Here is a 25,185-nt window from a genome sequence, read left to right as displayed (position 1 = left end):
TGAACAGCCCTCTAGCACGAGCCTGAGTCAGCTGGTATAGGCCAGCCACAGGTATTTAATTGCAGTGTAGACATACCGTAAAGGAGTGTTAAGTAAGTTCAATAGAAATAAGCAGCAGGCTGATTTGCAACAACTGCTAAGCTGATTTTTTAAGGCAATCAACATTTACAAAGATAATGGTATATTAATTATTAAGTGAGGATAATTTATATTTCTTTCACCCCTTTTTTGGAGCAAAACCACTCAGTGCTGGACTAAATTTGCTCCCATTTGAAGTCAATGGTAAAATTCCCGTTGACTTCCAATGAGTAAAACTCACCTTCAAACGTTTCTCAAGGATCATAACTTATTGCATATATCCAAACTCGCAAAGATCCCCATATCCACCACAGTAACAGAGCCTTATACAGGAAAAACAAAAGGCCATCATGGTCTTGGTTTCATCCCAGCAAAATGCAACAAGAGTCATTAAACTGGCTTTTATCACTAAACTGATATTTAATCCATTAACTGCTCTAATATGTATGTTTCTGGAAGCAGCTTTCAAGGAGCTCTGAATACAGCAAACACATACACAGTAGTCCTGGATGTATATACCTGTATTAGCGTTTTCTATAGCAGTTGTTTTCAAACGGTGGGTCGTGACCCAGAACTGGGTCGTGGAATGTCAGGCACTGGGTCGTGGCGGCTATGGTCAGCACCACTGACCGGGCCGTTAAAAGCCCCCTCGGCAGTGCTGTCTGGCTAAGGCAGGCTAGTCCCTACCTCTTCTGACACTGCGCTGTGCCCCGGAAGTGGCCAGCAGCACGTCTGGCTCCTAGGCGGGAGTGGGGGTGCCACGGGGCTCCATGCGCTGTCCCTGCCCCGAGCACCAGCTCCAAACTCCTGGCCAATGGGAGCTGGGTGGTGTGTGTGTCTGTCTGTGTGTCTGTGTCTGTGTGCGCGCGCCAGAGCTGCGTGGAGCTGCTTGCGCACCTCCCGCCTAGGAGCTGGACCTGCTCCTGGCCGCTTCCAGGGCACAGCACGGTCCTCGGGGCCAGGACAGGCATGAAGCCTGCCTCTGCACCCCGGCTGTGATGCTGACCAGGAGCCACTCAAGGTAAGTCCCAATCCTGTGGCCCAGCCCTGAGTCCCCCCCAAACCTGGAGCCCCCTCCTGCACATCAAACCCCTCATCCCTGGCCCCACCCCAGTCAAGAGTCCTGACCACCTCCCGCACCCCAACCCTCTGCCCCAGCCCTGAGCCCCTCCCACACCCAAAACCCCTCATCCCCAGTTCTGTTGCGTTGTGGACATCAGCAATTTTCTTCAACTGGGTCGCCAGAAAAAAAGTTTGAAAACCACTCGTCTACAGTACCATCAACACAGTACCTAAACACTGCCTAGGCAAATTAGATATGCACAGGACGTGCCTACTGAATTTAATGGAGTCTTCAGCTCTTCTCTCTTCCTTGCTATAGGAGCTTTGTTTGGAATGTGATCTAATTCTCTTCATTGCCTTCCTCTATCTTTCAGGTTACTATGGGAATGCTTTCTTAAATAGGAGAGTTTTTCTAATTCCCCTAAAGGTGGGTCCAACCCTGGATTAGACTGACCTCCTCTAGGACCTCATTCAATAACCAAACCCCCTCAACCAAGAATATTTTATCTCTAGCTCTCATGTGAAAATGTATCTGCAAAACATGCTGCTGAGTATGCAATACATTAAATAAATTGAAGATAAAGTATTCTACTTAGTTATTTTTCATTACCATAAGAAAACATCAATTACATTTTCTATTTTATGAGTGTACATCAGGGAATCCATTACAATCAGAGTCAGGTTATGCGACTGCATTTGATTCTTCCTCACTAAGCTAAAAGAACAGTTCGCTTTAAGTACAATGAAACCAGCTTAGAGAAAGGGATGCAGACTAACATATCTTGCATAGGCAGTTCATAGCCTGATTTATCCAGGCTGACTTCAACTAATTACACATCTGCCTGAACAATTTCCTCTGTAGATTTATCTTCTCTATTATGTGACACAGACTGTTTGTTACAGACTTTTCCCCAACTTGCTAACACTCACAAACTTCTTCCAGTTTGTTGTTTGGGCAAGTGGCAAAAAAATGATACAGTATTCCCATTAGCCCCCTACTGCAGTGCTTTGTGGAACTGTTGTGCATGATGCTGTTGCACCACCACTTCAGTAGAAGTTTGTTCTTTATGAAAAAAAATTAAGAGGCATTAATTCAAAATTCTCTCTCACACAGGATTGTTTTCCACTCATGCCTCATCTAATATATTAAAAAAAAAACAAAAAAAACCTGATGAGTCCTTGTGGCACCTTAGAGACTAAAATTTATTTGCGCATAAGCTTTTGTGGGCTAGAACCCACTTCAGTATTTATACCTGGTCCTGTATCTTTTACTTCATGCATCCGATGAAGTGGGTTCTAGCCCACGAAAGCTTATGCCCAAATAAATGTTTTAGTCTCTAAGGTGCCACAAGGACTCCTCAGTTTTTTGCTGATACAGACTAACACGGCTACCACTGAAACCTAATATATTCAATAATTAATATTTAACACAAATCAACAGAGCACATGCTTTTAAGGCACAAATCATGTAACAACTTAACTTAGAAAGGAAAACTGCAAAGAAATATAAATAATGTTCAATCACTACATTATATATAACATAAGGGATTTTAAAATAATTCATATATATTTAAATGTTTAAAAAATTGATAAGGAAGAAGATATATTGTCAGCCCACTGACTTCTGTCATGTCACAAAGACCAGAGCAGCAGCCAGACATACAGGGAATGCCAGGAGTTTTTGATAGCTCTTTTTAGGCAAGTTTGTTTTCTCTCTTTTTTTTCTTTTGGTTTAGGAAAAGCTTCCTGTCAGGGTAGCTAAACCCTATTATAAATTGCCTAGGGAGGTTGTGGAATCTCCATCATTGGAGATTTTTAGGAGCAGGTTAGACAAACACCTGTCAGGGATGGTCTAGATAATACTTAGTCCTGCCACGAGTGCAGGGGACTGGACTAGAAGACTTCTCGAGGTCCCGTCTAGTCCTACCATTCTATGATTCTTCCCAACCCCCAACAGTGTCTCTCTACACTGCTTAAAAAAAAGGTGTGTTAAGTCAACCAGAGCCAAAATAGCAATGAAGACACAGCATTTTGGCTTAGCAGCTTGAGTTAAAGCCTACAGAGTTACATTAAAGACTGATTTCCCCTTTCTTCATTGCTATTTTAACACAAATTAAGAACATCTTTTTTGGCTGTGTAGAACTCTCAGAGGTTGTTTTATGCCCTGAAACATGAGGGTTTAATTTAAATCTCTTCAAAATTATTTATTCTTTACTATTGTAATTCTGGATAATCTTGTTATCCAAATAAATCTCCAACAGTTTACTGAATCCTGCTTCGTTCTTGGCCTCAATGATGTCTTGTGGCAATGAGTGTCACAGGCTAGTCATGCACTCTGAAAAAGCATTTCCTTTTATCAGTTCTGAATTTGCCACCCTTCACTTTCAATAAATGCTCCTTCGATCTTGTTAGGACACAGGGTGAACAGAAGTTCTCGATATACCTTCTCCAGACAAGTCACTATTTTGCATATGTCTATCCTACCTCACTTACTTATCTGTACTAGAAAGTACACCAGCTCCATCTTTTCAAGCTTTCTTGATAGAAGAGCTATTTCTTGCCCTAATCTGGCTCACTGTGTGTCAAATTGTCCTCTATACCTGTTCTATCTTTTTTTCAGATGGGGTGACCACAATTTAAGAGAGTATTCCAGGTGAATGCATAACACTGACTTCTATACTACTATTATAATTTTTCCATATTTATTTTCCATCCCATTCTTTGCATCTTACCTTTTTGTTTGCTTTTTTGACTACTGCTGCATATTCAGCAAAAGTCTTCACTGAGCTGCCTATAAGGACGCCACAGTTGTTTTCCTGAGCCTATATAGTTTAGACTCTGGTAAGGTATATCAGTAGTTCAAATAATCCTTTTCTATGAGCATTAGTTTGTATTTGTCAACATTGAATTTCACCTGCCACCATGTCATCTATTCAGCTAGCTTGGTTAGGTTCCTCTGAGGTTCCTCAGTCTTCTCCAGTCTTGACCTGACTAAATAATTTTGTGTCATCTGCTAATTTTGCCACTTCACTGCTCACTCACTTTTTCAGATCATGACTAGATATAATAAACACCAGTGCAGCTGTGGAACATTGTGGCACCCCAAAGTTAACCCTCGGCCATGATGAAAATTGATAATTTATTCCTAATTAAGTGTTCTGTCTCCTACGCAGTTTCTGATTCATGAATGCACTTTGCCTCCTACCACATGACTGCTTAGTTTCTTTATTCCAAATAAATTTACCTGAAAGTCCAAATAAATTACGCTCTCCCCTTGGATGCACCATTAAAACGGCAGCTCTACAGGAATTACAAACCTACCCAAATCATATCAGTGGAGATTTTGAAATACTTTTCGGTGTTTTAAAACACTGCTTAGTAATTTACTTTTCATCTTATATATTCGGATTAAGTGAATTTTTCTGTAGTCAGCTAAGTAAGCTGGAAAAAAATCAATACAGTTTTTCAATTAATCTTCGGAATGGTCTACACACAAACTTGAACTGAAATAATTAAATCTGTTTTTATTCAAACCTTCTGCTATTTTGGTGCAAATCTGTGTGTGGACACTTATTTTGAAATAAAAATGTCCCATCTCAATTTTGTTAAAATCGGTGAATTAAAATGGAGTTAGTTATTCCACTGCAAGTTTATGCGTAGACCAGCACTTAGCTACCTGGCTGAAAAATAAACTAGATCAGTGGTCCCCAAACTGTAGGGCGTGCCCAGGGCGCATGGCAGGGCCTGGGCCAGCCCCCAAAGGGAGTGGGGAGGGAGCACCACCCAGCCCAACTCTGCCACCAGCCCCAACCCTGCTCCACCCCCAGTCCAGCTCTGCTCTCATTCCCTCTCTGCCCACAGGCCAGCTCCACCCCATCTCCAGTTCAGTCCTCATCTCTACCTTCAGCCCAAGTTCCTCTGCTGAGCCAATTGTGCAGTAATGGGGGACGGGGGGTGTACATAGATTCCATTACTGGTAAGGGGGGAGCACAACAGGAAAAGTCTGGGCAACACTGAACTAGAACCATGTTAAGGAGCAAAAGTTTTCAACTATTGTTCTAGGCCTGGACCTATGTTTAAATCAATCTAGAGAAAGAGCTGTGTACATGAGAAACTCGAGACTGGAGGGAAGGGTTGTGCTGGTTTCTAAACTGGACAGGTGGCTGTTTTGATCTCTAAATTCTTTGGTGTTTTCCCTCTATGCTTAAATGAAAAATATTAAGGAAATCCTACTGGGTGCTTTGTGATTCTTCAGTAACAACTTTCTCTAACAACAAGGCCCAGAACAGCCTAACGTGATGAAATGAACGAGAGGCATACAGAGATGTGACAGACACAGTTGAAGCCCTAAATCCGTATTACCTGGGTTGTGTCTCTCAAACAGGCCTGAGTTTTTGTTTACTATTAAATTTGTCAATACCTTCATTTAGTAAGACAAAAGTGCACATTCTGATTAGCCTGCAACATCTTTGGGTTAGGGGCTAGTCCTTTGTTTTGTCAAATGCCTAGCACATTGGGTGCTATAAAATAAATCAAAAGTGAAAAACAGCTTGTTTTTTCTTCTTTTAAAATAAACCCATAAACGGAGTCAATGTATGCATTTTTACTAGTTTTATTGTGGTTAGAAGCTATCACCTTCTCTGAAAAGACTACACACAGCTTTTATTTCTTTTACTAAAAGCACATTTTTATAAAGAACTTTAGAAAGGCCACCATTTAGTCACCATACTTTGTCTTCTCATGCAAGTATTTTCATAACAGCTACATTTTGATGAATGACAGATTTTAGAAAGATCTATTCCAATATAATTAAAATGTTTTTCCATTTCTTTCAGATTATTTTCCATGAAATAAAGGTCATTACCCACATATATATCCATTTATTGACCCATGTTTTCATACACTAAAATATCTCACAATTAAATTGGAGGCCAAAGTCTTATTCAGCTTTAGTCTCATTAGCAAATGTAATTTGAAATAAATGTGTTCATAACATTTTTATAGATGTGATTCATCTAACATATACTTCTGTGTTAATATCAGTGCATATATTAAAATAGAACTTTCATAAAGCTGAAATCTGAGCTACCATTTGTCACTACAAACTCTATCTGTCATTATCAACCTCATGCTTCATGAGGTTGGTAAAGGTTGGTAGTGACAAGGCTGGTAATGGTATTTTTAAACAAAAGTCAAAAATAGAGCAGCTCAGAAGGTCATTGATTCACAGAGGTGACCTAGGCAGAGAGATTTTCATGAACTAATGCATTAAACCCCACCGCCCACCTGCACATTACAGATTAATAACTACAGCTAGCAAAATCCAGGAATATTTGTACTAAATGGGTAATAAAAGTATTCTTCAAATTACCAAGAGAAACAAAACAAAACAAAAAAATCACAGAAAACTAATTCAGGGACTGTACTTAACTCTGCGGTCATTGGAATGTCCACTCCGTGGTCACATTACAACCGTTCAACAATCTCTCCCACACCTGAAAGATGCCACCAAACTTTCCACCTTTTCACAAATGCAGGATGATTTGAAATGTCATGCAAGTCAGTAATGAGATAAAAAGTTACAGAGAAACTTTTTATAAGGAACTTAAAAATGAGTTAAGCCTTAGCATTAAATTGATAAACTGAGTACACTATCCTATGAAGACTGCACTGTAGGTCTGTATGCAAACAGAAAACAAAGAAAAGTTCACCAGGAGTTCCAGTTTTATGAAACAATTGCAATACTATAAATCAAAGTTTTAGATAAATTTTCATGGCAATATTTCAAAAAGTAAAAATCTTTTTAAAATAAGAGATTAAATTGAAAGGAGCTGTTTGTTGAACCAGAGGGGATATTCTTTTCCTAAATTAAATTCTATCACCAACTTTTACTGAAAACTGAGACATCACAATCTAGTCTTTAAGAATGAACACACACATATATACACAGGCTCTTACTGTGTTGATAGTTTATGAGCTTAAATTCCATTTATTCTGTGTCTCCAAGAGAAAATATCAGAGCTACATTCACTCAAACTGAAAAACCTGGTGTGAAAGAAAGAGCGAATTCTAAATCTCTCTCTACTGCATTTTAGTCGATCCCAAAAGCCTTCTGAGTTCTACTGTCATGTAATCTTAGCTGCCTTCTCCTTCCTTTTTGCTAATAACAGCACAGTGACCACAAATGACTTGTTTCTGATCAAGTGGGAAGTGCAAGAGACTCAGTCAGAGAACATGGCTGATATTTTCCAATACAAAGCTATTTCAAAGACTATATAGGCAACAAAGAGAAATCTGTCAGCTGATGAGTTGCAGTGTTGTGCAGGGATGGAAGTACAACAATGATACACCTCTACCTCGATATAACGCTGTCCTCGGGAGCCAAAAAATCTTACCATGTTATAGGTGAAACCGCGTTATATTGAACTTGCTTTGATCCGCCGGAGTGCAAAGCCCCGCCCCCCCGGAGCACTGCTTTACCGCGTTCTATTCAAATTCGTGTTATATCGGGTCGCATTATATCGGGGTAGAGGTGTATATATAAAAATAAGTTATAAGGTATTATTCCATATTTTTATTATATATATATATTAATTAAAGTACCTTAAGCTAAGTAACTCTGTATTATAGTGATTTTAACACAGGATAGATACATGACGACATGTTAAAAATATATCAAAATAAATAATTTTGCTTATTTATGGAGCTCAAACACTATACGAGAGAGAGAATGAGGATCTGCTTCATGAAGTTTACAATCCTAGGCTCTGATTCTGGAAATACTTATGCACATGCTTAACTTTAAGTTGTATTGATGTCAATTGGACTATTTATGTGATTAAAATTTAGCATGTACATAAGTATTTCCAGAATCAGGGCCTATTTTAGACAGGACAGCTGACATAAACAAACATACTGGATGAGGAGGTGTGCCGGTCACATGGATAAAAGTTACATTTATTAAAAAAATGCACAGACTATTTCGTATGTACTTCCCAAGCCTCAGAAATTTAAATATACCTATTTCAGAACAGTATATTATTTTGCAATATATACAACTAAGTAGGTATAAGGTTTACAACAGTTTATGTGCAGAGATGATATGACAACAGAATCAAAGTCTTAAAGGAAAAAAACTCCCTTTCTACAACTACTGAACATAAGTAGCAGAATTAAAGAAAAAGCAGATTTCAAACAGAAAGAAGAGCAGCATTTAATACACAAGATAGGATAGCAACTGAAAGATTAAGCTAGCCATCCTCCTATCAGGAGAGAAATTTGACCCCCAAGAAATACATAAAAGTCACCCAAAAAGTGAACAAAAGAGATGTTTGAAAAAAAAACCCAGAACACCATTCATCGCGGCTAACGACTTGTTCATTATGAGTGATGATGGATAAAGACTTCTCACGCTGAGATGAAATCAAGATTTATATGCATTGTTTCCTCTCCCAACTTGTGGGAAGATCATCATCATTTAATTCTATCTCTGCGGCCAGTGATGGGCATCCAGAGAGCTGGTTATCAAACGGCGCAGTCAGCTGGCAAAAGCAGAAACGTGCAGTTGGCACATCTGGACCAAGCCGCCACAGCTGAGGGTGAACAATGACTCCTGGCAAGCGGCCAAATTGCTTGCAGAAGCTAGCAGGTCTCATCTACAACCGCCCCTACCAGCATCTCTCTCTCTCTTTTTTTACGAGAATCAGATTTTCAATTGCTCTCCTCTGCCATTTTTTACAGCTCTTATCGTTCCCTTGGAATATGGCCTTGAGACAGCTCATCCGTGTCCTTCACTGTGTTATCTCTTCTAACTTTTATTAAAACTTCAGCTTTCATCTGAAGATAGCTAATTAAATCCATGATAGATTATACACGCGTTTAAAAAAACTGCACCGAACTATTTTTTCTAAACAGAAAAGGGTTTATTTTATTATCACATACTTAAAACTAAGGGTTATATAAGGAGGTTTCATTCATTTACAAAGACAAGATTCTTATCTCTACCTAGTATATAGATAGGTTTATATTAAAGTTCTCTGTGGCGTGACAAGACTCAGTGCAATTTCTCACATTAATTATTTCTTGCTGGACAGATTTCTCAGCCTTGTACTTTTAAAATATCTCTACTAATATGTATGTGAATGTATATTGATAATCATGAAAAGCATTGCTTTGCAATAAAGTGAGATTATTACATATTTTCTTCTGTTTTAATGTCAATATGTCTAAGCTATTTGTCAGGGCAACAATATTTTGATAATATTGCAGGAAGTCAATTATTCTGTTATAATCTGCTGTATTTTTTAGAATTTGTTTTAAATCACATTAAATACCTGGTTCTGACATAAATGAAAAGTATATGAAGTCTAACAAGCAAAGGCATAATCATGTTTCCAGTTCATTTCAGGCTATCAGTGACTGGTGTTTAATGCAAGTGGCTTTGTCATAATAAACAAACATTACTGATACTGAATATATGGCTTTTGCAGGAAACATTATACAATTCTCCCACTGTCAGCGTTTTTCAGTAGTATCTGAAAAGCTTTCTTTCTTTCTGTACCCACCTGTGAACAGAGCAGCTTTGGAGCTGTGCTGAAAATCACCATACCAATTGAACAAAAATTAGCATTTTGCATGACAGTCACAAGAAAACAGATTTCCGGGGGTGGGGGTGGGGGGGTTTACTTATGGCAAAACATCTCTTTACAGAGAGCAAAATATGTATCCCACCTGAACCCCTCTGTGATCCCTTCCTCCGCTTTAAGGCCTTTTGTAAGATATCCTTCATGGTGACCTTCATACTGTCCACCTGAATAAGTGAGAATCCATGAGCAGCATTTCTGCAAGACACACACACACCTCATTATTACAAAACATAGGACCGTTTATTGCAATCCTCACTGCACATAAGTGTAGTGAGCAAAACATGTACTGGGTATGCCAGTGAACTAAACAGAAAGATTTGCATACTTGTGACACAACGAGAGAAGCTAAGCAAGCTCTGATGAGCAAGTTGGGGACAACAAAGGAGAAAAGTGACAAAGCTCAGGGTATGCTGCAAGGGTTTTCCTAATTTATCATCTTCATTTCAGATCACTTTGTGTTTGTCCTTACAAAAGGAAAATGAGCAAACACACCAGCAGAACTCCTTTATTTCTCATTATTAGTAAAGCGTGTTAGGTGCTTTGCAGAATACATAAGAAGAACTGGCCCCTACCCCAAACAGCTGCAATCTCATTTTCATACAGGATGCAGTCAAGGTGCAACAAAATAGTAAGGAGGGAAAAACTAGGGCACAGCATTATATTAAATAAAATGAATGGCTTTGTTGACTTGTTTCTTGTGAGCATTGTGGCATAAATCTGGAAGAGATGATCATGAAAACAGGTTAGTTGGTCTGGCCCTCAGCTCAGGAAGGCATTTTGTGCAGGGACGAAGTATGGTAATTGACCTCGAGATGGTCATCGGAGAAATGGACAAATGGGGTACTGAGAGTGCCATCCACTGGTGAAGTGGAGAAGATGATGGTGTAATAAGAGAGGTGCCTGGCTGATCAGTCAGTAAATTTTGCCCATTGGACCTTGCAGTCAATCTCTGTTCATGTCAGCAGATGTCACTGAAGGAAATTTTAGAGATGTTGGGCACACACAGGGAAAGGGCTGCACTGTAAGGAAGAAATTGTATTTCACAAGGCAATTTAGACAGGAGGAGGTGGAGCTCTCTCACTCTCTATGTGGCTATTTCAATATTTTAATCAGGAAACAAAATTCTAGATGAACAGTATCAGGCTGGAATATTTTAAAACTAACTGGCAGTCAACAACAATCCAGTCAATGCACTTACATCATTATAAAGAGGACCAAACTGAATGTTATGGGATGACCCTAACTCTGGGAAGAAGTTTAGTTCAGATTACTGTCTCAGCCCTATCCCATGCTGGGAAATATCCTAGAAAGATCACTGACAACTTGAGCTCTTGTCACATGTTATTTCTCAACCACAACCATCAGCTGCACTATTAGTGCTATCGACAATGGTGTGAGCATGCACAAGTTTGTAATGATACAGGTTCCTCAATTTTGGAATCCACATACACTGGTCTTACAATAAACATAACACATGTGGCCAACCACTGTTTCCTTTCCCACATGACCCTACAAGCATGGGGTGGAGGTGGGGAAATATAGCCGTTACATAGAAATTAACATATTAGATTAGATCAGCAGGCCATCTAGACCAGTACCCTGTCTCTGACAGTGGCCAGTACCAGATGCTGCAGAGGAGGAGCAAAAAACCCTACAGTGGATAATTATGGGATAATCTACCAATTTAGGGGAAGTTCTTCCTAAATCAAGGCAGTTATTTGATGGCTTATGCACTGAAGCATGTGGGTTCATATCCATTATACATTAGATAAAATTTAAAAATTGCTTCTGTGAATGTTCTCATTATCCATATAAAATGTCTAAGTCTCTTTTGAATCCTACGAGGCTCTTGGCCTCAGTGAAGCCCTGTGGCAGTGAGTTTCAGAATTGTGTGTTATGTAAAACTATTTCCTTTTAATTGCCTCCCAATTTCATTTCCCCTTCCCCTTGTTCTGGTGTTATGAGACAGTGTAAACAGGAGCAATACATTTACCTTCTCTGTACCATTCATTATTTTATAGAACTATCGTCTCTAAACTAAACATTCCTATCTTTTCAATCTATCCTCTTTTCATGCCTCTTCAAGTTTGTTTGTTACCCTTCTATTTGTGCTGTATATTTTTGAGACGGAGTGATCAGAAGTGAACACAGTGCTCAAAATGAGGGAGTACAACCCATTTCTATAATGACATCATACAATTTTCAGTCTTAAAACAGCCAGACATTGTTTGCTTTTTTGATTGCTGCCACACACTGAGCAGGGGTTTTCACTAAATTCAGAACCCTGCAATGCACATGACTAGTTCAAACTATTCCTTTCAATACACGTTACAGTTGTCCACACTAAATTTTACGTGCCATCCTGCAGCCCATTCATCTAGTTCTGTTAGATCCTTTGAGTTCCTTATAGTTTTCTCTAGTCTTGACTGATCTACTGAGGAAAGCTTTGTGGTTTTTCTGGTTAAAAGCTGGCATATGGAAGCAGTGTACATGTCAAAACACTACAGTTCTAGTAATGGAAACTCTTTGTTTCTTTTACATTTCCAAGTTATCTGATGTGTGCTACTGATACGTCCCAGGAGGAGTCTGGAGAGCATTTTAAAGCATCAAGGCTGATGAACAGAACTCTGTCCTGAATGAGGGGGTCTGCTGTTCCTAGATACTTTATAGAACATTCTACAGTACAGAACTTCCAGGCAAACTAAAACATTAAAAAAAATGAGGAAAAATAAGTTCAAAATAAAAACAAAAACTAATTTGGTCAAACAGGAACATGACCAGCCTTGCGGACTTAAAAAATGCTTTCAATGTGTTTTCTCATAAGCAAACTAAGGCCTTCAATCTAAGCTAAGAATAAGTCAAGCTGCCTGCTGGGAGTGAAACAAACAATGGCAACTGAGCACTGATGACTTAATTTGGGTTTGCTAATGCTAAGGCGTCTCTGGAACTCCCCAAAATGGAAAACAGACTTTTAATTCTTGTCACTTCAGCCGTTAAAAAGGAAAAGCTGTTGTTGATCCTGCTAGTGTTTCAGTCCATTTTAACTCGGTCAAGCCTTTCCTATTGAGCAGCTGGCCTGAGAACTGTCCAACTAATTTTACTGAACATTCTCTTACTAAATCATGGCTGAACCACAGCCATTCTTTGCCTCAGAAGCTGGATCCCATCCCAGAACAATCTTTAAAAGTTTATTTTACTGATCAAAGCAAAAAAAGAGAAACCTCGATGTTTTACTATATTTAGTGAGCTATTCAGTAAGTGAGACCTTGGCAAGAGAAATGAAATGTAAAGTGCACCCCACATTTGTAAACTTTTGAATATTTGCTATGGAATAATGCCAAAGGTGTTTGAAATGCCAATCGGAGTTCAGACTTACTAGTATTTTCTTGCTTTGTTTTAGTTAAATAAAAGAAGAACATTGCTCTTCTCTGACAATACACAGCAGAATCTCAATACCACATGGTAGTACACAGTAAAACCACTAATCTGCATTGAAAGTAGATCTGGGCACAGAACAATGAGATTCTGCTGTCATCTCGGGGCAAGGCCAGTGTGTTACGCCATGTTTCCCATGCACCAAAGGGAGAGAGAAGCATGAGACCTCCTGCCCTTTCTCCTGGCACTCTGTAATGCTGTGGAACGGTGCTATCACTTACACTTGGCTGGTGGTGCCAGGGCTCATCCCTATCGCCAGCACTCGGTAGCCTGCAAACTTTGCCAATCCATATTGACCTTCCCTCTCATTAGTCCAGAGTAGTGAGGTGCTACTGTGGTGGGAAACACATTTCAAGGGTTACTTGCCAGGTTCTCAGTCATTTCCTATATTGGTACCATACATCAAGTGTCCTCATTACAAGCTATACCTTATCCAGCATAAGTTTAAGCAGGTTTTCAAATTACATACATTTTAACCTAACCCACTGTTGTGTGATACCATTATTTTAAATGAATGCATTTATCTTTAGCTGCTAGAAAACATCGGACCGACAAAGAGAGACTATTCTATCAATTAAAAGTACCTTTAGAAAAAACAGAGTCAAAGAAATTCCTTAGCCTGTATTTTTCTGTCATTTTACGAAAACATACCTGGGTGACAAGGTTAAATCAAGCAAAGGAAATCCCTGGCACTTATCATCCACAGGCATTACTGATAAATTGTGCAGTGGAGGAATAAAGGATTACCTTCTGTATTTTTTCATTACACTTTTCTTTTGTTACAGAATACATAAATCCATTGTGGCACAATGTAATATGTATCATCGTGCTACACCTGTGGACGTTTCATAACGGCTGCCATGTCTGTGCAGTCAGGAATGATAAGTGAACCACCCGTGAATGTTAATGATAGTGATCATTCTGAGGTAACTTGGCTTTCCATCTTCCTTTACAGCCTTAGCGCTGAAGCCAGGGTGGCAAGGTTCAGGAGAGGAAAATGAAAACAAGAGAAAAGGCAAAAGCTTCAAAGCTTGGAATGTTGATTTTGGGGGGAAGAAGCGGGGGATTTATATAGTATCTTAGTCTTGGGCTCAGTTTAAGTAAATAAATTAACGTTTAAAAAAAAAAAAGAGGAAAGGCTTCTGTCGTCAACATTAAGCACAAACTTTTCCATGCACTGTCTGTTTCTCTCTCATGTGGAAACAACTTTTGTTCTATTCTGAGGTGGAATCTATAGCACTTACAAATTTTCCGCAGAAAATCACTGACATGGTTGAAAACGACTGGTGATGACTAATGTTTTCCATCTGAAGAGTGTGAAATCAAAGTATGCTAAAAATCCCAGTTGATGCACTGTCCTTAACTTAAGATGGGTAACTTTTTAGATTAAAGTGCACAATAATGTGTCAGCCCACATTTTTAGCTCTGCCTCTGAAATGCCTTGCTTTTGTGGGTCTAAAGTAAGCCTCATGTTACTTTTGTGTGCTTTTGGGTTTGATTGCCGTACTGTGAGAATACTTTAAGTTAACCTATATATATTTGCATTTTATATATGTGATAAAATACATTTTGTAAGTTATATGTACAGGTATGAAAACGGAGGATAGGACTATTGTGGGTAAGTTTCCATAACCTCTGAATTGCATTCATAAGTGCACCACAAGGAAGATGTCATATGATTTGATTGTTTCCAATCTGAATCTCTCAGGTATAAAGCTAGTGTAACTTGGGGGGGCGGGGGGGAATCCATAATGATCAAAGCAATTTGAACTAAACAGGAAAATAAAGCGTGCTCCAGGCTAGAGGCCTTGTATGCCAAATTTAATCTAGGAGCCAAATGGCAGCAGAATCACCAACTCCTGAACAATGCCATTAGTCAGAGTATGTCAAGCTGTGACAATAAAATTTTCAGGAAGAAGAAAATCCTAATGGGTAGTATCAGAATTACTTTAAATAACTTTGGCTCATTTGAAGTAAGTCTTTCAGGTATTACTTCATCAGCTAACACAGCTCACATTTACATGAATGCAGTGCTTTGTTTGACTCAACCTGACAAATTCAAATTGACATCAAAGCTGATTGTTTGAGAATGCAGTGTTTGACATTGTTATGGAAAGGAGTACTTTGTCCAGACATTTTCCAAAAACATAACTCGCTAGACTAATGGGCAGTTAGAAGCCACTTCTCCTTGTGTAACTTTGCCAGAGTCCTTGGAACTTGCCAAATTCGGTCATGCCTGCTTAGCTTGCTCAACTGATTGTGCCAGAAAAGAAAATAAGACACAGATGTATTTGAGCTCTTTGAGATGCCAGTAAGAGAGACAGCTAATGGCTTCATTTCGACCCTCCCCTACCAGCTGGGCACAGGTGGGGGCATAAGGAGGTCCCTCTCCCTAATCAAACTCAATTATTTACTACTCTATATAACCACAAAGACATTTACATTCAGCTAAGAACATAAAACACACCGTGGGCTACTTCCAACCATTGCCACTGGGTATTTATAGCAAACTCAAGTGGCTAAGAGTTTGCCTTGGCAAGGAGTTTAAGTGTATAAAGTTCTGCAAACTGTTTCTGCTCAAATATGTCCTGCTGAAATGGGGTCCCAGGCGAGGGTCCATAACTGTCAGTTCAGTGAACTGCATAACATCTGAGAATGTATTCAACATACAATATGGGCAAGATCTTGAAATCAAATGCCACATTTCATCATGAAGCTTCTCAGAAGCATCAAGTTTTTCCACCAGTAAGTGATACAGTATTAATGAACATTACAAGTCACTAGACTGACAGAATAGCAACTGAGAATACTTTAAGGTGAGAAGAGAGACAAAACAAAAAAGAATACAATTATATGCATTAGTACAACAACAGTAAAGGAAAAGAAGATGTAGAATCTAAACTAAATCCCTTTAACTATCATAAAAATAATCTTTTCACTTTTTGCTTACAGAAGTATTTCTCAATTATAGTTATCAAATTTTGATCATCTTTTCCATCTTAAATTAGATTTCTCTAGGGTAATTTGTCAACCCAAATCCTTGTCCAACTGAATAACACAGACATTTGCTTATTGGAAAAGTTGTTAGCAAAGACGAATAGCAATTACTGATTTTGTTTGTTTTATTTCCTGTTAGTCCAGAAGCCACTGTCTCTATTAAAGTTAGCTTTCTGTGTAAAACAAATTCCTAAGCCATCAAGACAAACTAACAGTTAACTGGCAGGTTCTGGTAACATGGAAGAATTGGCCATGTAAGGATGGTTTTGATTTAATAAAAAGGTCTCTTTAGAAACTACTGGCCAGCCATATATATTCAATAACTCTCCCAGTCTTTAAAACTCTTCTACTGTAAAATAAATGAACTGCAAAGAGTATTTGTAATGGTCAGAAAAGAACTTTTTTTTTTTTTTTTTTTTTTTAATTTAGGTCGATCCCAAACCCAAATACTGGGTACAGATTTCTAGAGTGCAGGTTTTTTTTTTTTTTTTTTAATTAATTCATAGGAAGCTGGCAATATCTACATTTCTAGAGTTTTCTTGTTCAATGAAGACCCAGTGCTAGGATGTATTAGAGTATCCCCTAACTGTTACTGCTTTGAGTTGATTGGTTTCATTACACCATATAAAATTTGGAGCAGCTGGTCCACCTTGCTTAATTGGTCTACCTAATATCCTAGGAAAAACATTACTTTTGACTGTGGCTAGTCTCCCTGAGCAAGCAGTATTTATTATTATTGGATCTGATTGTGTCCCCCCATCTGTGCGCTGACCCCCCCCTCCCTTCTGGGGCATCCTGGGGATAAAAGTCAGTCGCCTGCACAGCGCTTTCCCCTACTCCCAGGACCCGGTGGGATTCAAAAGCTATGCAGCAAGTGGACGGGGTTAGCAAGTCCACACTGAGTTGAGATGGGGAGGATGCTCATGGTCCTCCAACCTACCACCTTTCCTGCAGAGCCCGCTCCATGGTAGGAATTTTCCTGAAGAGGGGTCCCTAGGGCAGCCGTGGTTAGAGGGCATGCCTACTAGCAGGAGTGGCGATGCCAGGGGCACAGAGCTACTGTGGAGACAGAGGCATCCGGGGACCCTGCAGCTTGGGGCAGGCCCCAACATTCATTTTGCAGGTGGGGAAGGGTGTCAACTACACCCCATCCCCATTAGAAAGTTTATGGAGCAGGGAGTGGGCAAAAAAAAAAAAAAAAAATCACAAATCAAAAAAATATACAAAACTTTTTATTTTTTTTAATTTACTCGTTGCTAGTTATTTACCTTCTTCCCATTTTATAGTCTTCAATTACTAGCAGATTTTTTTGTATGTGTTTCTTTAATTTCCAAATTGTTAGTAAAATCTGAAATTCTATATAGATTTAGTCTACTAATAAGTTTCGCGTTTAAAATGCTCATCTGTGCCGAAAGAGACAAGTCCAGGGCCCTCAATAACATCCCTACTGTGAGAACAACAAACCTCAAACAGAGCTGATAAATGAATAGCGTGTGTATATTTGCAAACTCCGCCCCGCCCCCCCCCCCCCCCGCACCTTCCAATACGTTGAAGTTCCACAAGTCATTTGAAACCATTTGAGCAGGCTATACTCCTTCCTAGGAGACTGGAGTTCTAAGCCCCTGGGCTATGTGGTCTTAAATCACTTAGATGCTTTTAAAAAACTCACCCTCGGGTGCCTAAATATGGATTTAGGAGCCTATCTTTAGGTGTTTATTTTTGAAAATTTTGGCCTGTGGGTTTAAAAGACTTCTCTATAACCTTGTTAATGTGCTGAAAGCTTAGATAACATTTCATTGTTAACACCAAAGCAATTTTGTTTTGGAATGATGATGACTTTTTTGCCGCTAAGATAAATTTTAATAAAAATTAAATTTTAGCCCTTGATCCTGAAAACACTTAAGTACATGAGTAGTCCCATTGAAAAAGTTACATTCCTGCTTAAGTATTTGCAGCAGATCAGGATTTTAATTGTCAATGTTTTGTTTTTTGCCTGTAGCAGTTTTGTAAAATTCAAATAAGATACCCTGCCTGTAGTTGCATTTAAAAAAACAATAATTTAATTAGAACTTTTAATCTAAAGTTGCAATAGTACATAATTTCAAATTAGTTTCACAAAGTCTCAACATGACTGAAATCATTATTTAAAAAAAATCAAGTGATTTAAATTATTTTAAATTAAAGTTTAATTCATTCAGCCATTGATTTAAATCGCCTTGATTTAAAACCACTCTACCATGCTGAGGAGGAACTCCACGAGGGGCTCCTCGGGAACAGTACCTCCCCCTTAGCACCCTTCTGTGGGTTTTACTGCAAGATGATCCAGCCCGTTATTATTGCTTATGTATAGGCAACGTGCTTATTAAACGAGCAGCTACAAATCTGATGTGGTTTAAAGATGACTGTAGTTTTTTTATTGAACTTTAAAGACATCAGCAAATTTAATGAATTTTACATTTTAAAACCTGTGCTTACTATATATTTCTGCTGGTACAAAGCTTATTCTGGCTCCATTTCAAGAGACGGATATTGTAGAGTGCAAATGCACATATTTGATTTATCTGACCTTTTAAATCTTAAAGCAGGCAATGAGTGACTTCCATCTCTTATTTCTGTCATTTTAAACAGACAAAACTGTTGTTCTCTCCAGATAGTAGCCATTGCCAAAAAAGAAATTAAGTGAGATCTATAAATTCTAAATTATGCAGACTATGGACAATGACAATCTGGACAATGAAAATGGTTGCAACTACCACAGAATGAAAAGAAATAACACAGTTGCTTCTCTAAGACTCAAGCAAATCAACAGTCCACTAATTTACCCCATATCAGCTCTGGCTTTTCTTTCACTGTACTCCACACTTCAGGTGCTGGAATACTACACACTTCAAAGCAATGCACATTTAAACAGCTGAGATTTTTGAAAGTTCACTTAAAACGTTATTTGTTCAAAGGGACACTATCAACTTCGAAAGTCACATCTGAAGCTGAAAAGTTTGTACCTACTTTTGTAACAAGTGACCCCTCTCCCGCAACATTAGAGGAAAATGATTTGTTAATGTTTTTATTTTATTCCTTTAGGCATTTGACAACACTCTGTGTATAGCTAATATCACTGTTCTGTTGATTAGCCAGTTGCACTTCCTGTAGTGGGGTACAGTGATACCACTTCCATACAACTGCATTGACAGGAGCTAACAAATATTCTCTCCCCACAACTTGCAAGAGAGTGTTTAATCAGTAACAGCAGCAGCAGAGCTGAAATCGAAGCAGCAGTATGCATGTGCACCCACAGAGAGGAAGGGAGGAATATTTAGAACATGTTTTGTATTGTTGCTCTTGAGCCTCCTGAAAAGACTCTTCTCAACATCAGCAACGGAGCCAAAAAGGTATACAATTTTTAAAGTATGTTCTGAAGGGAAAAAAAGAATTCAGGACATGCTATTTAAAGGATGCTTTGTCAGAAAATCAAACCAAATATTTAAGATGACCATATCCTTTCAAACGTACTCCAGCGCTGTATGTGAGTGTGTGGAAGCTGAAACAAGGAGGAAATGAAGCAATCTTTCACATCTTATTACAAGGTCCATTTTTGTTTTGGCCTATTTCTTGTTTTGCACAGCTCCAAGTCACACAAATGAGCCATGCAAAAGAATTCTCTCTTTCTTGTGGACTTAGCAGAACCCTTAGCCTCTAGTGAGTGGATGGCTGCGACACACTGGATATTTTATGTGAAAGCTGGAGCCTCTCCCTCACAGGTGAGAGACCCGGCCCATAGCTCTGGAGTGGAGAGTTTCCCTATCACTTTAGGAAAGAAGGCAAGTTTATTCTTCTAAAGGACCTCTTTCATTCTTTCCATGGATACTGCCCTGAACTAGTCAGTAAGGCTATAAACCTTCTCTCTTTCAAATCCCTCCCAGACCTCTGCTGCAATGCCTACAAGAAATCAGCCAACCACTGAAGATTAGGTCAAGCGTACAATTAAAAAAAAACCAACGATACTTATGTGACTCAGAACCATCAAGCAGGGTGCGTGGTTAGACTGTGTATTCATGTGACCTTATTACTGTTACCCTCTTTCTACCTCCCCTGGTTCCTCCCTGTTTGGTACCCTCACTTGTCACGCCTTGCCTTGTATTAGATGGCAAGCTCTGTGAGCCAGGAACCATTCCTTCCTATATGTTTGTACAGTGCCCAACGTGATAAGCACTTGTCCTGAGTGGGATCTCTATGTACTATTGTACTACAAATTACTCTGGATTACTTTGTCCCTCCTCTTGGCCTTTTAGGGGCCACATTTACCTTTCAGAATGCTATTCTTTTATGAAAGTCACTTTGGCATTGGGAAGATGACAAGGAAGCAAGAAAATCCTCTGCTCTCCTCTGTTCTATTCTACTATACAACATGATCAACACTTAGATGTCTCCCTTAGAGGCAGCTGTTGAATCACTACAGCTTCTCAATGATATGGCTAAGGGTACGTCTACACCCAGCCGCTACTTCGGCGGCTGGCAATCGAACTTCTGGGTTCGACTTATCGCGTCCAGACAAGACGCGATAAGTCGAACCCAGAAGTGCTCGCCGTCGACTGCGGTACTCCAGCTAGACGAGAGGAGTACCGCGGAGTCGACGGGGGAGCCTGCCTGCCGCGTGTGGACCGAGGTAAGATCGAACTAAGGTACTTCGAACTTCAGCTACGTTATTCACGTAGCTGAAGTTGCGTACCTTAGTTCGATTTGGGGGGTTAGTGTAGACCAAGCCTAACATACAACTCTGCTGTAGTAATTGGACATACAGTTAACAAACAAGGTTGGACTATGAGCCCAGGGGAGCCCACCTCTCCCACCAAAGCAAAGTACCAGGGAGGGCAAAATGAGCTGTCTCTCAGTGGTCATCACAGCTGCATGCAGCCTAATGAAACGAGTCTGGGCAGAATGAGGGACTTTGGCTCCACTGGAGGAGTGAATAGTAGATTAATGCATGGGATTTCTGAGAAAGCTCTTTTGGGTAGGGATCTTCAGACCTGTCAGCAAAGCAGAGCGCACACAGTTGGGATTATACTAAAAAGTAATCATAAATACATAATACATCTTATCTGCATTTGGGATAATACATAACTGGAAGCACCTCTATGTTGTGAATATGGGCCAAATGCCAATATTTTACTGAATAAAGCACTTTCAATATTAAGGAAAAATCTTTTATCACTTTCTTTTTTGAAGGACCCAAACATCTTTTGTCTAGTTTATGCATGGCTTGGGATACTAATTGATGCTGTAATGACTGACCTGCATTTTACACCAAACATACAGTAGCTATGATGCACAGTGCTGACCAGTGTTACATTATTTCTTTCTGCACTGAGTAAAAATTCCATATGTAACAGAGCTGGAAATAATTGTCTCATTTAGGTGCTAGGCCAAAGTTGAAGTGCCTCCAGAAATTTGGTTCTCTTACAACTACTGTACGCATGAGAGTGTATTATTTAATTTGCAATTCAAAACTTATTACATTTTCAGTTATAAAATAAATTATTTTTCACAAAGGAGGGTGTGCACAGACTGAATTGAATATTATAAACTCAAAACTGCGAAAATCCCCCCAAATATAGAGTCCAACACCTTGTCTGTGAATCATACTGACTGGCTTATTTTTCTCTGCAGTTTTAGAACCAGAAAGCTATTGTCTTTTGGATTTTAGCCATTATGAGAAAAGGTAAAACTGAAGGCCTGAACTGCATTTCCTTTTTGCATGACCTGTACAAGATTGTGTATTCTACTTATGAAGACTCTCAAATACACCTGAAACCTGAGTTTTACAAAGTTCAAATGCTTAAGAGCAGAGCAGAGCAGAAAAAAGAAAAAAAGTGTTTGCTAGAGTCTATGCTCAGATGTTAAGATAATTTAGAAAGCTGGTGTCAATACTCACATTCGAACAAAGAGTGACTGTTTAGCTGCCAGCCCTGGAGAAGAGTACTTTTCAACCAATGCCAGAGTGCTGAAGCCAAATTTGTGAATGGGTTCGTTGGAATCCAAGGGTGGAAAGTCTGTGTCAACCTCACCATCGTCCTCAGCAATATGGAGACAGTAGGCATTGACATTGTCACTGAAACAAACAAAGAGCAAGTTTATTTCAGAGGGGAAGCTACATAGCCAGCTAAATTCTATGGTCCAGTGTCAATTGCTGGATGCTGTTTAGAATAAGCCAGCAGACTTCTGTGGTGTAGAAATCAAAACACTTTAAATATCACTAATTTTCACACAGTATCAAGCCTCAAACCCTTTAGTTAGCATAATCATGTGATAAAGCAGTAATAAGAAAACATCCAAATAAGGCAGAACAGCCTCCTATTAACTCATTTGTATACAAAATAATGACAGACCAGCAATTAAAATATTCCTAAATCTGTAGAAGTTATATGACTTGACAAAGCATCAGTAATATTTCTTCCATTTGTGAAAACATATTTTATGAGGTGACAGTTACATTTTTAGAATGAAATCTGAATGAGCAATATCTATGTTCTTCTGTTTTAGATCTAGTAACTGTGGAAAAAAGCTCTTACATATAAAAATATACTCAAAGGGTGCAGTATGGACACACATGTAAACAGTACAACAAAAATATGTCAAGGGAATATCTACATGAAAAGTCAAGGATTTGTGTTCAATGTAAACTATTATTATGGTGGAAAGCAAGCTACACAAAAACACCTTTTAAGTTCTATACAGCCCAATCAATCAAAGTAGTTAACATTATTATGCATTAATGCCTGAAATAAATATACACAAGTTTCTCAGGCACATGCTGGGGGGAGGGCACGAGAGAGCGCTAAACCAGTTTCTTTCCACAGGCTAGAATCAGAGATCTAGCTCAATATACACAAAACATAATAATGTTGGCTCATTAATCACATTTATCATATTAAAATGTAAACACTAACACTTATATTGTTCAGCTCTAATTTTATTTTATTTTTTTTACTGTAAGTCTGCCAGCATTCAGTCTTGTTCTAGAGGCATGAAGTATAGCCTCAGTGTTCACATGGCAGTATGTTTCTAAACTCTGCAGTTTAAATTTGGAGTTTTAATTGCATGATTGATGCTTAAATTAATTAATTGCAAAGTGTATGCTAATTGTTTAATTGGTCGCTTGATCTATATAGATCATTTTTTGAATTAAATGAGTTGATTTACAAAGTTTATTGATTGGATGTGACAATGAATTATTTCGCTGACTACCTGATTTGCAATTTTCTCAATTAATTCACAAACCTTTGGTTGCAACTGTGCTTATTGAGAGCGCTTACTCCAGGTGATCTATATGCATACTGTCATGTCTAAGATATTTATTATATAAAATAGGTAATAATGACACATTAATATTAATGTAAACTGTAAATTTGCTAAATGGATGGCTAACAAGATAGTAATCTAGCAATGTTTGTCACTATACATTTTGTAAATTCTGTAATGTTGTAAAAGAAATTTTTATGAGCCTCTCAACTGTTATGAAGAACTGATACATCATTGTAGAACTAATTTTAAACTTCTTCAAGAACAAAGCAGTAAACTTTAGGAAAACTGATCAAAGGCAGGACTGGCAACAGAATTTAGAAATTTACAGGAATATCAATTTAGACTGAAAAGATGCATTTGAGTCTGTATTTCTATTAACACACTATAGTGTAGTTCTGCACACTCACTGTCCTCCTTTTAATAAAGCTAATAAAAAAATCAGCCCATCCCTCATTCCATGACACATTCCAGTGTGAATGCCCACCTGGCACTCATCTTTGTACTATACTGTTCTGAGCCATTCCTGTCTCTGCCCTTAGACTGCTAGCCCTTCTGAGGCAGGAACTATTTGTTTGGCACAACTCCCCTAATGTACAAACGTTTAAGGCTCTGTATAAATAACATTAAAATGTCTATTTTGTACTTGCCACATGTACATAATTCCCATTAAAGCTAGGGGGAGATACAGGCATGCATCAGAACACCACATTCAGTATGGTCTGAGAGAGATCCCAAAGTGCCAATAACATAATTATCAACACTGAAATGCTGTCCTCAATCCATACGTGTCCTCCTCGACTGCAAGTACATGACGTCTGTCACGTGCCATAAACTGACCATGCTTCAGATGTCCCCAAATAGCAAACAAAAATTTTTGCGGAATAATATAGGTTTAGACAACTTTGAAATCTTCTTATTTTTATAAGCTAAGTCAGAATTTCATTAGTTTTACACATTTGCGTTTGTTTTAAAAAAAGGAAATCTCTTATTGTCAATGAAAAAGGATAAGCAAAATATAAATGACAAATTATAGAGCTGGAGATTACTTTGGAGCAAATACTTTATCATATACATATTAAGTTGCAGAAAAATTTAGTCTACTGTACCAGGTGTATATCCACTTGCTATTGCATCAGAGCTAATACACTGTGTTCCTGATGAACTGGTATTAACACAAGATATTAGCATAAAATAGATTAGGTTCTAACAATTGCTAGTAAAGCTGTATATTATATTTAGTAAGTACCCTATTGTGTGTAACCTATGGAAAAAACAAGTTGGTGCAAATTTTACACATTTTTAATCCAGCATGTAAATTCATGTACACTGGGATAAGATTAAACCCCAAATTTCAGCTAAATGTATCTGAAAATGTTGAAGGTCCTGAAAATCTGAATTTATTGTAGACAGAATGAAGAATTTAACTGCAGTGAGTACCAAATTATAGGTTTTTAAAAATCTAAAATAAATAAATCTGTGGTTCTGAAATTTTTTTTACCCGTTTTTATTTCCACATGCTTTTTGAAGGCAGAATCAGCAGAGCACATCCATCAATGGTTAGCAACGGAACGGTCCAGTGGGTTATGATTCTGAAGTTCATATATAAGAGGCCAGGGACAGGGTTGCTAACACTGTCAAGGCTCTCTCATATCAACAGACACTGAACAGA

General features: G+C 38.6%; 1 protein-coding gene across 1 annotated transcript in view; it reads right to left on the bottom strand.

Annotated features, from left to right (window-relative positions):
* The window catches only part of MAPKAP1 (MAPK associated protein 1), a 161,329-nt gene that overhangs the window by 63,320 nt on the left and 72,824 nt on the right, over window positions 1-25,185 (bottom strand). The window contains exons 6-7 of the mRNA XM_065418804.1: window positions 22,147-22,323; window positions 9,871-9,980 (exon numbers count right to left, since the gene is read on the bottom strand). Coding sequence (XP_065274876.1) covers window positions 9,871-9,980; window positions 22,147-22,323 — 287 coding nt within the window. The remainder of the gene's footprint in view (window positions 1-9,870; window positions 9,981-22,146; window positions 22,324-25,185) is intronic.

The sequence above is a fragment of the Emys orbicularis genome, chromosome 18, assembly GCF_028017835.1.
Source record: "Emys orbicularis isolate rEmyOrb1 chromosome 18, rEmyOrb1.hap1, whole genome shotgun sequence".
NCBI classification, from domain to species: Eukaryota; Metazoa; Chordata; order Testudines; family Emydidae; genus Emys; species Emys orbicularis.
The sequence above is the reverse complement of the archived record's forward strand: the minus strand, read 5'-3'. Positions and strand labels throughout refer to the sequence as shown.